The sequence below is a fragment of the Arvicanthis niloticus genome, chromosome 4 (genome assembly GCF_011762505.2).
Source record: "Arvicanthis niloticus isolate mArvNil1 chromosome 4, mArvNil1.pat.X, whole genome shotgun sequence".
NCBI lineage: Eukaryota > Metazoa > Chordata > Mammalia > Rodentia > Muridae > Arvicanthis > Arvicanthis niloticus.
The window spans coordinates 22,135,021-22,150,382 of NC_047661.1; the positions used below are offsets into that span (position 1 = coordinate 22,135,021).

The window sequence follows — 15,362 nt, forward strand, 5'->3', positions numbered from 1 at the left end:
CTGATATACTTAAGCTTTTTGTGATTTTTCATTAAAAGTGACAAATCTATTTGCTCTACTAATTTTTGAACAAAATCTGAACCATATAACAATGATAGAAGTATTTGCTTTAATCATAGAGTGCTTGAATCTGTGTTTTCTGTAATGGTCACTTAATTAAAATTTGCTTTCTACTTCATCTGTTTACTGACTTAATTTTTGTCAGAACCTTGTATTTTTGTACTAATCACAAGATATGTGCTATATACAATTAGATTAGGTCTGTGATTTGGTAATTTACTCTCATATAATCCTTAGACCTATAGTGTGCAGTTTCTGTTTTTAATCACTGTATGTTAAGCATATAATATAAATAGAAATGTTCATTGCAAACAAATACTTTTAAGCCCATTTTCAGTGCATTGTTCTTATATAGTATGTAGATAATTATCTTCTTTTCCTAAAGTTTTGGATGATTGGCTTTACAGAAAAGCAGAGCTAACATACTCGGCAGTACAATCTCACACTCTGATTTCATTTGGCAGGTTGGTTCCTTTGAACACAATCTCACAACAGATCTTCTAAACCACTTGGTTTTTGTACAGAAAGTGTTCATGAAGGAAGTGAATGAAGTAATACAGAAGGTGTCTGGTAAGACTGTCTGGGGCTAGGAATGCAAGTTTCTACTCTTATTTGTCATATGGGGTTTCATGATCTAAAATAAGATGAAAGTGACATAAAAATTATATTGATAACTAGTATGTGTGTGAGAGGTAAAAGAGAAGGAGAGAGAGAAGATACACATTCAGAAAGCAAAAGAGATTACTGGCTAGTTTCTTTTATTTTCTTTATCTTATTTTCTTAAGCTGGGAGTCTCTCATTGAACCTGGAGCTCACCATTTGTTGTTGTTTAAGGTGGTAGGATCCTTTATTTCAACAAAGAAAACCTGTTGCTGTGGCAACAGGAGGAGGAGTGAGGGCAGTTATATATAAGAATCAAAGCCTACATTCACTTACAAGCTGGAATAGGTGTAGGGCAGACAGGGAGGGAAGCAGGAAAGGAGGATGATATTTCCTTTTTAGCCAGAGATGGGCTTTTTCTACAAGTGACCAAAGAAATGGTGAGTAGCAAATGAAAGAATGTAGGCAGTAGGTGGACAACTCTCATGGACAGCTGTAAGGCCTGCAGAGCTGCATGTGCCAGGAATCTAGGTCGGGTTCAAAATGACCATGGTTAACATTCTTGACTTTTATTTATGTGGGTAGATGTTGTTCATGTGATTCTCTGCTGTCAAGATCAGCAGCCCTATCACAGTTTGGAGGCAGTTTCTGGTCTTGAAAACTTTGGAAGAGGACATTTTAAGGGCTGAGTCCTTCCCCAGAGGCCTTCAAGCCTGCTGATAATACCTGTCCATCTAAATTTCTCTCCTCATGAGTTGAGACCCTGAACCCATTTAGAAGATGGATGATGAATCAGTCTGGCTGCTTCCAACAAGCATTAGGAGATTAGAGAGGAAATAGAAGCGAATTAGAAAGACTGTTGATGACTTTCAAGCGTGGGAGAACAGTCAAAGGGACCCAGAGCTGGATCATCTCAGGACTATCTGAATATGGATCAACTGTGCATTAGTATAGACAAAATTAAGACAGTGATTGAATTCACAAGGTCTAGAAAAGAGCATTACAACTAAAATTATAGTAGATTTAACAGGGTTTTACTACAGAGAACCATCTGTAAAGCCGTTCACCAGTGAGATGGTAGTCTTTGGCACGTTTTTACTCTTATTTTGTAGGTCTTATAAAGCAAAAGAGACATTTCAAAATTATCAAATATATAAAAAAAGTATGTGATTTAGAAAAATATAAGAGTTCCTTAATTTAATTAAGGACCTTAATTTGATTAAGCCTATTGTTTTATTATATTATTTTCAATTGTTTTAACTTTGGTTATATTTTTCTTCTGTGTGCTTAAGACTTTGCAGGTGGCCAGAATTAATCACTTTATTCTTACTTTGATGGATGTTTATGGTCTGGTCCTTAAGGATTTCTTGGGCTCAGGAGGCCCTCTGGTCAGTTGTTCTATCTATATGAGGATAAGCCAAGGCCTTGCTAGACACAGGACTTCACCTGGAAACATGGAGGAAAATTTCCCTCTGTATTGATCTTTGTAAAATGGATATTATAGTCTATGTGGTAGGGTCTTCATGGCCTCTTTAAAAAACAGGTGACTCATCAGGGCTGCAATAGGTATTGATCTTGAAGACAAAAGGCAAACTGCACCTTTTAATCCTTCTGTCCACATTAGTATAGGCACCAGAGTATAATTATTGAGCACCCAGAAGGTGTGTTAATACCAGTTTAGTACTTTAACTACTATGTAATAAAGTTTGGGCAAAAAACAAGCACTTTTAAATAAGCCTTGATTAGATGCACATTTTGTCCTTATAAATCAGTGTAACTAAGAACAGGTAAATAAGTTAACAATAATTTGAGTAGAGGTGTAATACCATGCTATTGTACTTTGACCTTAGAAATTTATATTACATATGTATATGCACATGTATATGCATATATATACTTCTGTATGTCTTATATAACTTAGAGATTTTATGACTTACATAGGTTTTTCAGGAAGAATGACTACTCTTTTACATGAATGCTGCAGATCCAAACCCCGGTTCTTCTATTCCATAGCAAGCAGTCTTACCCTTTGAGCTATCTTCCCAGTCCTGGATAAATACATAAGTATTCATGTATATATCTATTCGTCTTTATATTTTTCTTTTTTATTAATTTTTATAGATTATCATGGAAAGTAATAGTCTTCATTCTTGCATTTTACATACATGCCATTATACTTTGTTTTTATCTGTTTCACTACTACACTACCTTGTAGGATGTAAAACCATGCCAGGAAGTTTGGTAAGGTAGAGCAGGTTGAGACCTGGAGACTCAGTGGGCACACACCTGAGGCTTAGGAGACTCCCCTCTTCCTGCCAGATTCCTGGCCTAGAACATGTGCCATGTTCTTCATATGAAAGAAACATGTCCTATGGTCACATAGGCCCAAAACAGAGTTCTCCATGCTAATGAGATACCTGGAGGCCCAGAGGCCTTAGCCAATAAGTGTTCCCTCCCAGACATTCCTCCCTGCAAAAGGTGTTTAATCTCAGGTCTACTCTGAGAAGTAGGTATGCCATTGTATGCATCCATTTTCTGCCATGAACAGCCAATAAACTGTTTAGAACCATGCACTGTCTCTTTCATCAGGATCCACCATGGGGAGCCATGAAGAAGCCCTTTGCCCCCAGAGCCACAGTAGGAGGCCTCTCTGTGCTCCTAGCCACAACTGCCACCAAGCCTGTCTCCAGGAAGCTAAGGACAATTAACTGCTGGGACAAAGCAGAGCTTCCTCTACCCCAGCCTGTACCTGGCTAGATGCTATCCCCAGCCCGTGGGCCCTCAACTCTATTCTTGGCTCTTCCAAGATTCTCAGCTATACCTGGATGTCTAAGAGTCAGAAAACCCCACAGCCTTGACCTCATCGCAGGCCCGGGGACCCCAAATCAGCTCCAGCTTTCCCATATCTCAAACTGCGTTTTCCAACCCCCCGCCCCCCACCAGTGTCTTGATGCTTCCCTACAAACAGGCACCCACCCTGGCAGTGATGTGGAATAATCACAGTCCAATTTCCCAGTTCCACCTCCTGAAGAGGCAGAGCAGTTGCAAAGTGACACTATCCCCACTCAGTGCTCACGGCACACCTCAGGCAAGCCCACTCTCGTGGTCGTTCTTTCTGTCTTGCTGTCTTATAACATGCATTCCATTACCTTTCCCCTATACTTAAGATTTCTTCTTTCTTCACCACAATTCCCCCTTCTAGTTTATCTTGGCTTCACAGAGAAATTAAGATTTATTCATTATTTAACTAAGAATTCCAAGTATTCTGCAAAGGAGACCCCTATAATCCTTCCTTGGTCACATAAGCACTATGTTAGTCATACCATGAGAGTACTCTACAGCAGTGGTTCTCAGTCTTCCTAATGCTACAGTCCTTTACAGTTCCTCAGGTTGTGGTGAGCCCCAATCATAAAAATTATTTTCACTGTTACTTCATAGTTGTGGCTTTTTGTTACTGTTATGCATCATAAAATATCTGTTATGCAGGATATCTAATAAGCAACCCTTGTAAAAGAGTCAGTCAACACCCTCCTACAATGGGGTCTCAACTCATAGGTTGAGACCCACAGCTCTAGCATCGTCTAGAATGTATGCTCAATTAGTGGCATGTCAGAGACTAAGAACTTTATTGGCTTAAACATTTTTATTGACAGTATTTTCAAAATACTTCTCGAAGTATAAGTAACTATTCTATGTGGTTTTTTTTTTTTCTGTAGTACATGGTATACTTTTGTGTTTCTAAGTAGGAATTGTCTCTGAATAAGTTATCTTTATAAACTGTTTCTATATAAGAGATCTGATATCAAAACATTTAAGTAGTATTTATGAGATAGAAAATATGTGACTCCAAGTTAAATAAAAGCTACAAAGACACATGAAAATAACAGTTATCAGGCTTAGCAAACCTACACCTTCATTATGATGGTCGTGCTTGTTCACACACACACACAAGTATTAAACTTATTAAGAAGAAAGGACACACTTTGTGAATACATTATCATTGCGGACTTCATGGCATCAGGATGACTAGGACTTGAATGCATTCTGGTTTTTGATCATAGAGCCATTACAAAACACAGAGACAATATGGGGAAAAAACATCAAAAAGAGAAAGACATGTTAATTTGCTGTGATTGACATAAGAATTGTGGGAGCCTAAAGAAAGTAATAAAGACATGCCATGGCTGTTGTGAGGAAGGTGGTATAGACATGAGTGAAGATGATGAGTTGGATCATGAAATAGCACAGGTGCCCTCAACAGTTAGAAAAAACACTGAGAACCCACTAGGATGCTGCTTCTCCTGAGGAACTCAATCTATTCTACTTTGAGATGTAAGTGTGGAGTTAAGTAAAAATTATACCAGAAATGGATATTTAAACTCATCACATTAGAAAGACCAAGAATAGTACATCAAGGAAAATTTTTAAATGAGAGTTACTAAGAATAAGAGTAAGAACTGGAGAGATGGTTTAGCAGTTAAGAACACTGACTGCCCTTCCAAAGGTCCTGAGTTCACTTCCCAGCAACCACATGGTGGCTCACAGCTCTCTGTAATGATCTAATGCCCTCTTCTGGTGTGTCTGGAGACCGCTACAGTCTGAAGATGAGCTACAGTGTACTCATATACATAAAATAAAAAGAGTAAGAGTAAATATACTAATGTGTGTAGACTAAGTTGAGTGTATTGCACATTGCATGTACTCAGTAGCTCATTCTCCTTGGTACCAGGGTACACTCAGATATCTGCTTAGTTGAGAATGTAGCAAGGAATAAAGAACAGAATACGGATGGAGGGCCAGAGTTGCTTTAGAAAAGGTAAGTCAAAGAATGATAACATCAGAGCTGTGGCTTAGAATTCAAATAAAGAAAAACAGCAACAGTGATTTAACATTTTAGAAATTGCACTGAAATATAATGTAAACATCCTCTGTTGGAATGAGTTAGCATGAGTCTTCCAACTCTGGCAGCAGAAAAGGCCTTATTTGAAGGAAGTTAAACTATCTAAGAAATACAAGTGATGTATGTCACTTGAAACTTTGATGGTAGCTGGATGATAAAGACAGGAAGAAAGATGGAGTAATTGATAGCTGGCTTCAGAAAAGGTGATCACTCATTAAGACTGGGTAAGAAAGGTTATTGCGGGTTTCAGATACGAGGTAGAAATTAGGACCTGATGATGAGCAGAAGAGGGGAAAGAGTAATGCTGTAATTCTAGAGCAGAGTTGGAAGAGAGGGAAAGTGCAAGCATGCAAGTAGGCACTTAGCTTACCAAGACATGTACAGCCTGTACAGGCTTACAGGAGGTCTATGTTCTGCTGCTACTCACAAGTCCTAAGGATTTGGGTTCCTGTCTCATCATACATACTATTCCTTTTTTCCTTTCGAACTGAAGATTGAATTGTCATTAAAAAAATTTACTGGAGGTTTTCTTTTTAATGCACAAAATATAGTCAATTGTATTTTCTGATAAGGAAGCTGTTCTAGTCCTTTTTAACCTTTCCTAGGTGGAGAGCAGCCTATTCCTCTCTGGAATGAACATGATGGGACAGCTGATGGAGATAAGCCGAAAATCCTCCTCTATTCTCTGAATTTACAGTTTAAGGTAAATTTCTATAACTGATACTTTTAGAACCAGATTTCTAATTAACCAGTGTATTTTATGTGGAAAATTTGTATAATACATAATTGCAAAATGGTGAAAATAAACTGTATTCTGCTTGCTCAGGGAAAGCTTTAACATTTGAGTCTTCTATCAGTGCTTGTTATTTTTCTTTTTTGTATTGACACTGCCGGGCTTTGAGCCCAGGGCTTAAAAATTCACAGCAAGCCTTCACTGAGCTACATCCGCAGGCCTCAGTTTTTTAAGGGCAGGCATCAGGCTTCCTACCTTCTTTCCTTCCTTTTTCTCTTTTTCTTTTTTCCTTCCTTCTTTTCTTTCTTTCTTCTTTTTTTTTTTTTTAAAGACAGAATCCCAACTATGCAGTCCTAACTGGCTTGCTGGAACTCACTATATAACCTAGGCTAGTCTTGAACTCAGAGATCCAGTTGCCTCTGCCTCTCTAGTGCTGTGATTAAAGGAATGCACACCACCATGCCCAGACCTTCTATTACAACTACTGCTACAATAATAGCAATAATGATAATAATAATAAAATAATAACAACAATATTATTATATTAGCATGTATTTTGAAACCCTTCTGTCCTAGATTATTGAGATCAGCTTTATCTTCTGAAAGCTGTATTATATTCTGTAATATAAACAGTTTGTTTGGCTATGTTCCAGTGAACACTTGATATTTCTAATTACTTCTTTTATAATTTACTCTGCAAGAATATTTTGAATAATAATATTTTAGGAAGGCTGTGGTAGAATGCTTACCCACATGTACAGTTATCTGAATGTAGCGAAGCCATGGTTTCTTCCTCAGCACCAAAGGTGGGAGGACAGGGCATAGCCAAAGAGAAAAAGAAAAACCTATAGTACTTTAAATCTTAATTATCTTCTGTAAAAAAGTAAAAATGCTAAAACGAAATGTATTAACTATAGCATCCTAGTATAACCGATTTAAAGAGTATGTGCCTTGGACATTCTGTATATGCTTTAAACATGTCTTTTTGTCATATTTCAAAAGACTGCATTTGAGTGAGTCTGCATTGGTTTATTTTCTTATTTTCCTCATAACATGTAATCTGCTAGGGTATTCAAGTAACAGCCACCACACCTTCAATGAGAGCTGTGAGATTTGAAACTGGACTGATTGAATTGGAACTTTCAAACCGACTTCAAACCAAAGCTTCACCAGGAAGCAGCAGCTATCTGAAATTATTTGGCAAATGCCAAGTGGACTTAAATCTGGCATTAGGGCAAATTGTCAAACATCAGGTTTGTATAAAATATAATGGTATTGGCACTATTGTCTGTAAATTAATTTATGTGTTGTAATTTTAAAAATATTTAAGTTCCTAAAATTTATATTGTAAATTCTGATGAAAACTTACTTAGGCCTTTACAATTTTATTTTGCTATTTCTTGCCATTTTTGACTATATACTCCATATTACAAGTTTGTCCAAGAGACTTTATCCAGAATCTTTAGAAACATTTGCCTGTAATTTTTTAGTTTCTTAAGCATTATTTTTATTTCAGTGTCTTGTGCTTTTATTAGTTAATTTGTAAAGTGTTAAGTTCACACTTTCCCTATAGAATATTTAAATTTTTCATATGTAATAAATGTTAAATATGTGAGGTTTTAAGAAAAAGACAGCAACTAGTGTAGTTCCCTAATCAAGTTTCACTGTTTAGCAGAGATATTTTTTGTTGTTTTAATTTAATTTTGCTAAATATGTCTTTTTTAATGTCCCACCTAATTTTGATTTGAAATTTCATTTTTAATTGCTAGTTTAAAAAAAAAACAATGGTTACATTAACTATTTCAAATTCTTATTAGAATTACAAAACTATTTTTTTTTCAAATGGAAACATCTTTTGAGAGAAATCTTATTTATTTCAAACACCTAATATATCAGTAGGCTTACCTCTGTTGGGTAACTGTGCTTGTTAATAGAGCTTTACCCAGATCCAAGTTTACTTTTACAGAGTTCTTCATATTTTATATTAATTTTAAGAATTTATGTTACAAAATATAAGGGATCTATCATTTAATGGTTGAATTTGGGAAGTATACTGTAGGTGTTTGAAGAACAGTGGTATATAATATTTAAATTATTTTGGTGAAATTTCTCATTGTTTGGCTTTATTAAGTTTTGAATTTTATTTTAGGTTTATGAAGAAGCTGGTTCTGATTTTCATCAAGTTGCCTATTTTAAAACTAGAATTGGTTTAAGGAATGCCCTTCGAGAGGAAATCAGTGGTTCTTCAGATAGGGAAGCTGTGCTGATTACCCTGAATAGACCAATTGTTTATGCACAACCTGTGGCCTTTGATAGAGGTAAGCTTAAACCAGCCATTACTGTCTTCTAGGCGGTAGGCATACTCAGTCTATGTCTACCATAGCTTTCCAGTGCAGATGCCTGATAGCTAATGCCTCCAAAATCTGAAATGTGAGCACCTAAGACAAGTCTTGCTAACTACAGTTTTTAAAGTCATTTCATATTTTACAATTATTTTGCTTTTGACATAAATAGGATTATTTTATTCCAAGTTCCAATCTTAAATGCTAAGTTTTTTGGTTGAATTATCTACCCATTTGTATTTTTGACAAACATTGATTTGTTTATACTGAAAATGTTTATTGTGTGCTGGCTAAAAGTGGGATACAATGGATAACAGGATCAGGATTTCTGCCCTCAAGTAGTGTAGTCTGCTGAAAAAGAGTTCATGTAGATTTATAAATGACTCAAAAATCTTTTTTCCTCGATCTGAAAGAGTCTGTATCTTCCTTTGCTCTTTATAGGAGAAACAAATTCTTCATTTTCAACTTAGACTGTAGAGGTCACCAAGGAGATAAGCACATGAGATCAGCTGTTACTCATTGTCTTGTCCTAGGGCTAGAACAATCCTACATACAGTACTGCATACAAACATTTGCAACCATTTGAGAGAAGTGAGTGTGTGTGAGCACAGTAGTCTAAGAGAAGATAGCAGCTTTCAGAAAAGAGAAAGAAGGCTGACTAGATGGACAAACTAATGTTAATGTTGGTTTTCAGAAGAACTAAGGGGATACTTTCGAATTTGTGTAAAACCTCACTTCCCAGTGGGTTTACGTCCACCATTAAATACTTTCCTTTTGGCAATGCTGCCATAGCTGCTTCTTTTTCTCCTGAGCCCTTTGCTTATGCTGCACATCTCCCATTTCACTAGCCTCTCTTTAGCCTTCTCCAGGCCTTAAAACACCCTCAGCTGGTGTGTGGCACCATTCTTGGATTTTCTCTTCTAGTGGTTCTCCATTTTACCTTCCTAGACTTCCATACTGTCTTGAGATGAAGATTTTCTTTTGCATGTTTTTCTTACTAACAAACTCAAATGACTTTGACCATTTCAAATCACATCCTTTAAGATATATGCCTAGCATTGTGTCTATGTTCTTAGGAATGTTTCAAAATAGTAAGTACTTTTTACTTGATTTTCTGATTGTATGATTAAAAAAAAAAAACAAACAAACTGTGAACAAAGGTACTTGTAGATACAGAGTTTATTTGGGCTTAGAGTTCTAGTAGGATAGTCTATAGAGGCATGACAGCTGCTGGTAGCCACAGCAAGAAGCTAAAAGATTGTCTCATTCATACTGAGGAAAGCCCAGAGTGAACTCTAATGGGGCAATACTATGAACTCAATCCACCCTTAGTTGCCTATTTCTTCTAGCAAGGCTTGTTTCTACATTTCCTATAATTTCCCCAAATAATAACATCAACTGAGAAACAGTGTTTAAATACATTACTCTGTGACATTTCTCAACCAAACACAAAAGGTAAACTGTACAGTTAAGGCCAAGGGCCATGTTTGTTTGCATTTATTATTCTAACCAGGACCAAATGTGTAATAGGAATTTTACAATATTGAATGGATAATTGGACCTGGGTTTTCTTTCTGTTGCTATTAGGCAGTTGCTTGCTTTCTGTTTTTTCTTTTTCTTTTCCATGAAAATATTAATTGTATCATTTTAGTATCATTATAATTCTAGCCAAAATTTTCTGATAGTAATTTATATGAGAAATTATTATTAATCATCAGGATTTTATAGTAGTTGGGATTTACTAACTGTAATAAATCACTTACATCATTGACTTTAGTTTTCTTTCTGCCTGTTCTTAATTTGCAAAAGCTGTTCTGTTTTGGCTGAATTATAAGGCTGCCTATGACAACTGGAATGAACAACGAATGGCTTTACATAAGGATATTCATATGGCTACAAAGGAAGTGGTAGACATGCTCCCTGGTATCCAGCAAACATCAGCCCAGGCCTTTGGGACTCTCTTCCTCCAGCTAACTGTGAATGATCTAGGAATTTGCCTCCCTATAACAAATACTGCACAGGTACAGAAAAATCAAGACATAGGAGACTTTATTCCAGAATTGAAAGCTAGATATTGCTACTTACCATTCCTGTGAGTATAGCTTATAACCATTTTAAGTAGAGGTATTTATAACTTGAGGAAGGAAGACTCCTAATTCTTGCTTTTGCAAATGAGCTTCAGAATCTTCTTACTGCTTTTTTTAAAGTAAGAAATCTTTGGATTGATCTTTGTTTAAAATAAAAACAAAGGGACATTTCAAATGTACTTTATTATCCCCATCTGTAATACGGCAGGGAATCTCAGTTTGCTAACAAAATGTAGTATGAATATTAAATAATGATAAAAGGATGCTGTTCATAGTTTAGGGCCAGTTTTCAGGAATGCATTTGTACTTGAACTTGGGGTTAAGTAAGAAAATGCTGTCTGTACTTGTCAGACCAAGAAGAAATTGCTCTAAGAATCACATGCAGAGATAGATGTCTTATTGTTAGTTTTCCTTCATTGTCACTTTTAATCATTTAAATGTTGTGGCAGAAATACTAACACAGAGTGCAATAAACTTCTATTAAGGGTTCTGTTTGGTAGAGAAACTTGGAGTTCAAGATGTACCAGTAGTGTTCTTGGTGTCCAAAGAGTTGAGATGTGGCAGCTTTTTAATGACATGATAAGACGTTCAGGAAAGCTACACACACAAGAACCGGCTATCATAGTGAGAGGGTTCCCGTCTAAACAGGGGCTAGAGAAACACAGATATTAGCCCTTTACATATTAAAAAGGAAAAAGTGCACAAGGAAAATGCATTTCATTTGAGTATTGTTTAAAACTTATTTGCTAGATTGCTTTATATTGAGGATTTCTGGACTTAACTCTTTCTAGATATTTATTATGAATATAAAGGTTTTTAAATTTTAGAAGTCACCTGTTTGGAGGAACAACGCAGCAGTCAAAAGCACTCGTTGCTCTTGTAGAGAGCCTGAGTTTAATTTCCAACACCCATATGGTGGCTCACAGCCATCTGAACCACTCTAGTTCAGTGGATCTGAAGCTCTTTTCTAATGTCTGTGGGCACCAGACAAGCATGTCCTGAACATATGTATAGGCAGGTAAAACATTCATACATAGAAAATAAATTCTTTAAAAAACATTTTAAATTCACTTTCTGCCTCATTTCCCTATGATGTTTCTTTAGTCTAACCACACTGGCGACCTGGACACTGGCTCTGCTCTAGTGCTGACCATTGAAAGTACTCTCATCACTGCATGCTCCTCAGAGTCTCTGGTTAGCAAAGGCCATTTCAAGAACTTTTGTATCCGTTTTGCTGATGGCTTTGAGACATCGTGGGATGACTGGAAACCAGAAATCCGTGGAGATCTAGTAATGAATGCTTGTGAGTCTGGTTTATTTTCTATATGAAGCTTATAATTATAAAAAGAAAAAAATTGAAATGTCTCTTGTTGAAAAATGAAGTGTGTTCAGATATAGGAATGCTTTAGAAATGAAATAAGGCCTTTTTGTAGTTAAAGGTAGCAAAATACATCTGTAAAACACTATAACTTCAGCCTTCTGGTAAGGCAGAGAGACTTCTACACATTTGAAGTTTTGCTTACTGCCTGTTTTTTCTTGTAGTTGAATGAACAAGTAAACCATCCTTGTTCATAGATCTGTAAGAGAGTGGTAACTGCAAGACCCAACTCACAAAACATAGAATAGATTGTAAGTCTACTGGACTAGAATTTCAGCTTTAATTATAGCTGACAGCCCATCTACACAGCCCAAGTTTCTAAGAGCTGAAAGAATCATTGTGAATTCCTCTAATTCTACTATTTGTATACATGATGATTTGAAAGGAGAAAGGTTTGTATCACTTTTAATATTTCTAGGTATTATCACAGCAGAGATGCTACAGAATCACTTTTTTTTTTTTTTTTTTTTTTTTTTTTTTTTTTTTTTTTTGGTTTTTCGAGACAGGGTTTCTCTGTGTAGTCCTGGCCATCCTGGAACTCACTCTGTAGACCAGGCTGGCCTCGAACTCAGAAATCCGCCTGCCTCTGCCTCCCAAGTGCTGGGATTAAAGGCGTGCGCCACCACGCCCGGCCCCAGAATCACTTTTTTATAACAAAGCAGTGTGCATACATAGAGAATCTTAAAGATGGTAAACTGAATTCTTCAGCCAGTCCTATGATGCAAATACTCTTTAGAAGGTGGTTTGCCATTATTTATGTAATTTTCTTCTTTCTGAAAGATCACTATAACAATATATTTCTAAATTAAAGGCAAAAGTTAATTTAAACATGATTTATGTTGAGTGTGATATCTTTGTTATCCATCACTAATTAAAATATACTATGGATAGAAAGGAAATAGACCACTTTCCTAGTAATGAGGGAAAAAAATCTCAAGAGTATATAAGAAATAGGCCAAGAGCTTAGAATTAAGCAATAATTATGAAAATGAAATCATTATTTTAATACCTTGGTTATATTATTTTGGCAATAAAGAACCTTGCCATCCTGATCTCTAACCTTCAGAATAACCAGACTTAGACTTTGTAGAACATTTACTTTTGTAGCTCACTGTTGTTTCTGGGGAAAGGAATTGGAGGAAGAGTGAACAGAGTAATTATTTTATTAATAAGTTATATGAATTCAAAATGATAAAATGGACAAATTGAATAATTTGTAGTTAGTTTCTAGTGGGAGAGATACTAGTATGTAATTTTTATATTTGAGAGTAGAAAAAGATGATGTTGAAATTTTGAAGAGTTTTCATTGCAGTATTCTTGAATTTGAAATGTTACTAATGTAGACTCTGTTCTGACTTACAACCTTGACTAAAAGGTTACCAGAGCCTATCTTAACCAGAAGCCATATTTTGCCTTGTTGTTTTAATTTAGAATTGACAACTTAGATATTCATACTTCAAGGTTGAAAAGTACATTTTTAACAGTTACTGGCATTGTATGTTTAAGAACATAAGAGGGCTGGGTGTAGCTTAATTAATAGAGTACTTGCCTACTATTCAGGAAACCCTGATTTAGATTTCGAGCACCACATAAAATCGGCATGATAGGCATGTCTGGAATCCCAGCCTTCCCACAAAGAGGGCAAAAGATCAGGAGTTCAAGGTTGTTCTTGATTGTCTTTTTTTTTTTCATTGACTTCCATCCTCAAAATATTTATACATGGGGCTGGTCAAGTGTCTCAGCCAGTAAAGGCACTTGCCATTATGCTGATAAGGTGATTATAATCCCCAGGACCTACAGGGTAGAAGGAGAGAGAACTAACTCCTGCTCTTCACTCATGTTATGGCACTTGCACAGGGTATATACACATGCTCACACATACACACACACACACACAGACATAAATGCATACATACATATAAAATTTTTGTAATTAAAAAAATGTTCTCTCCAAGGTTTAGTGTCTTGTTTGTAATCCTAGTACTTGAAATAGCCTGAGACTTGATTGTGATTTCAAGGCCAAGCCAAGCTGCATAGCAAGAGCCTATCATCCAAAATTAGAACCAGCAACAACAATGTGCGTGTGCGTGTGTGTGTTGTATATACACGATGTCACAAAAATTGTTGTAGAATCCTAGAGGTTGGTAAAAAGCTGTCTAGAAATGCCCAGGTAGTGTGACTCTAATAATTACATGCTATAAGTAAAGCCAAACTGTAAGTTGCTAAAATTATAAAATAAAATGCTCCCCTTTGTATAACAAGACTACTAAGTCCAAGGTTTGTGAGGAGGAATTGAAATGTAGCAGAGCTAGAAATCCTGTTTACATTTATGTAATTGTCTTTGGGAGAAAATATATGGTACATGTTTAATCACAAGCATATTTTTATTGACAACTGTTACTGGGTTTATTCTTGTGCAGGTGTAGTTCCAGATGGCACCTATGAGGTTTGTTCAAGGACTACAGGACAAGCTGCAGCTGGTAGGTTCACTGTTCACTTTGAAACAGAGTTAGGTGAAAATAAGATGAGAAGTCTCAAATGCTACATTTAGGAGTTGATTTGTCGATGACTACTAGGGAAGCTAGTAAATATTTTTGAGTAAGAAATCAAATGGTGATACCATCAAAGGAATACCTCAAGGCAGTAAAGCATAGGAAAACGGAGCGGCAGTAACTGGAAGTGTGGTGGTGTCTCAACCAAGAAGATAGCAGTGTCAGGCATTAATTTCTCATACAATAAAAGTGAACAGGATGCACTAACAGCAGACATTTTCTTAAAGGCTCTATGAATGTTGAGAGCCATAGAACCTGATTACAACCAGTAATGTTCCAAGTGATCTTTTCTTTTCTTACTGTTCCTGACACTCTTCTAACTGTAGCCTGGATATTCATCCTGAGTAAGAGATCTCAAGAAACACCTGCTATTCCCAGCAATAGAGGGCTAAGAAGTTAAGACAGTTTCCAGCAGCACTGCTAGGAAGCTAGGGACTAAGCAGACACACCTTCTACGAAAGACGACACATGTCTTCCTTCATCAGTGCTATCTGTTTATACGTAAAGCAACCTACCCAAACTAGCTTAACCAAAACCAGGATCTTTTCCCAGGATGTTTGCAGATGATGTTAAATAAGAATGCTGTGGCAGGGAAGGGAAGGAACAACTGGAACCAGTGTCTAACTGTCAGCAGGGCCCATTTAGCTCTGGCTTTGGCTGCTCTTTCCTCTTACTTGTTTTGCTTTGCTTTAATTGATGACATCACATGG

General features: G+C 36.4%; 1 protein-coding gene across 13 annotated transcripts in view; it reads left to right on the plus strand.

Moving 5' to 3' along the window:
• The window catches only part of Bltp1 (bridge-like lipid transfer protein family member 1), a 198,630-nt gene that overhangs the window by 133,070 nt on the left and 50,198 nt on the right, over window positions 1-15,362 (plus strand). For all 13 annotated transcript variants that reach the window (XM_076932299.1, XM_076932298.1, XM_076932301.1 and 10 more), the window contains 7 exons: window positions 525-630; window positions 6,166-6,263; window positions 7,361-7,546; window positions 8,443-8,611; window positions 10,445-10,656; window positions 11,827-12,025; window positions 14,521-14,580. In XM_076932299.1, the coding sequence (XP_076788414.1) occupies window positions 525-630; window positions 6,166-6,263; window positions 7,361-7,546; window positions 8,443-8,611; window positions 10,445-10,656; window positions 11,827-12,025; window positions 14,521-14,580 (1,030 nt within the window). The remainder of the gene's footprint in view (window positions 1-524; window positions 631-6,165; window positions 6,264-7,360; window positions 7,547-8,442; window positions 8,612-10,444; window positions 10,657-11,826; window positions 12,026-14,520; window positions 14,581-15,362) is intronic.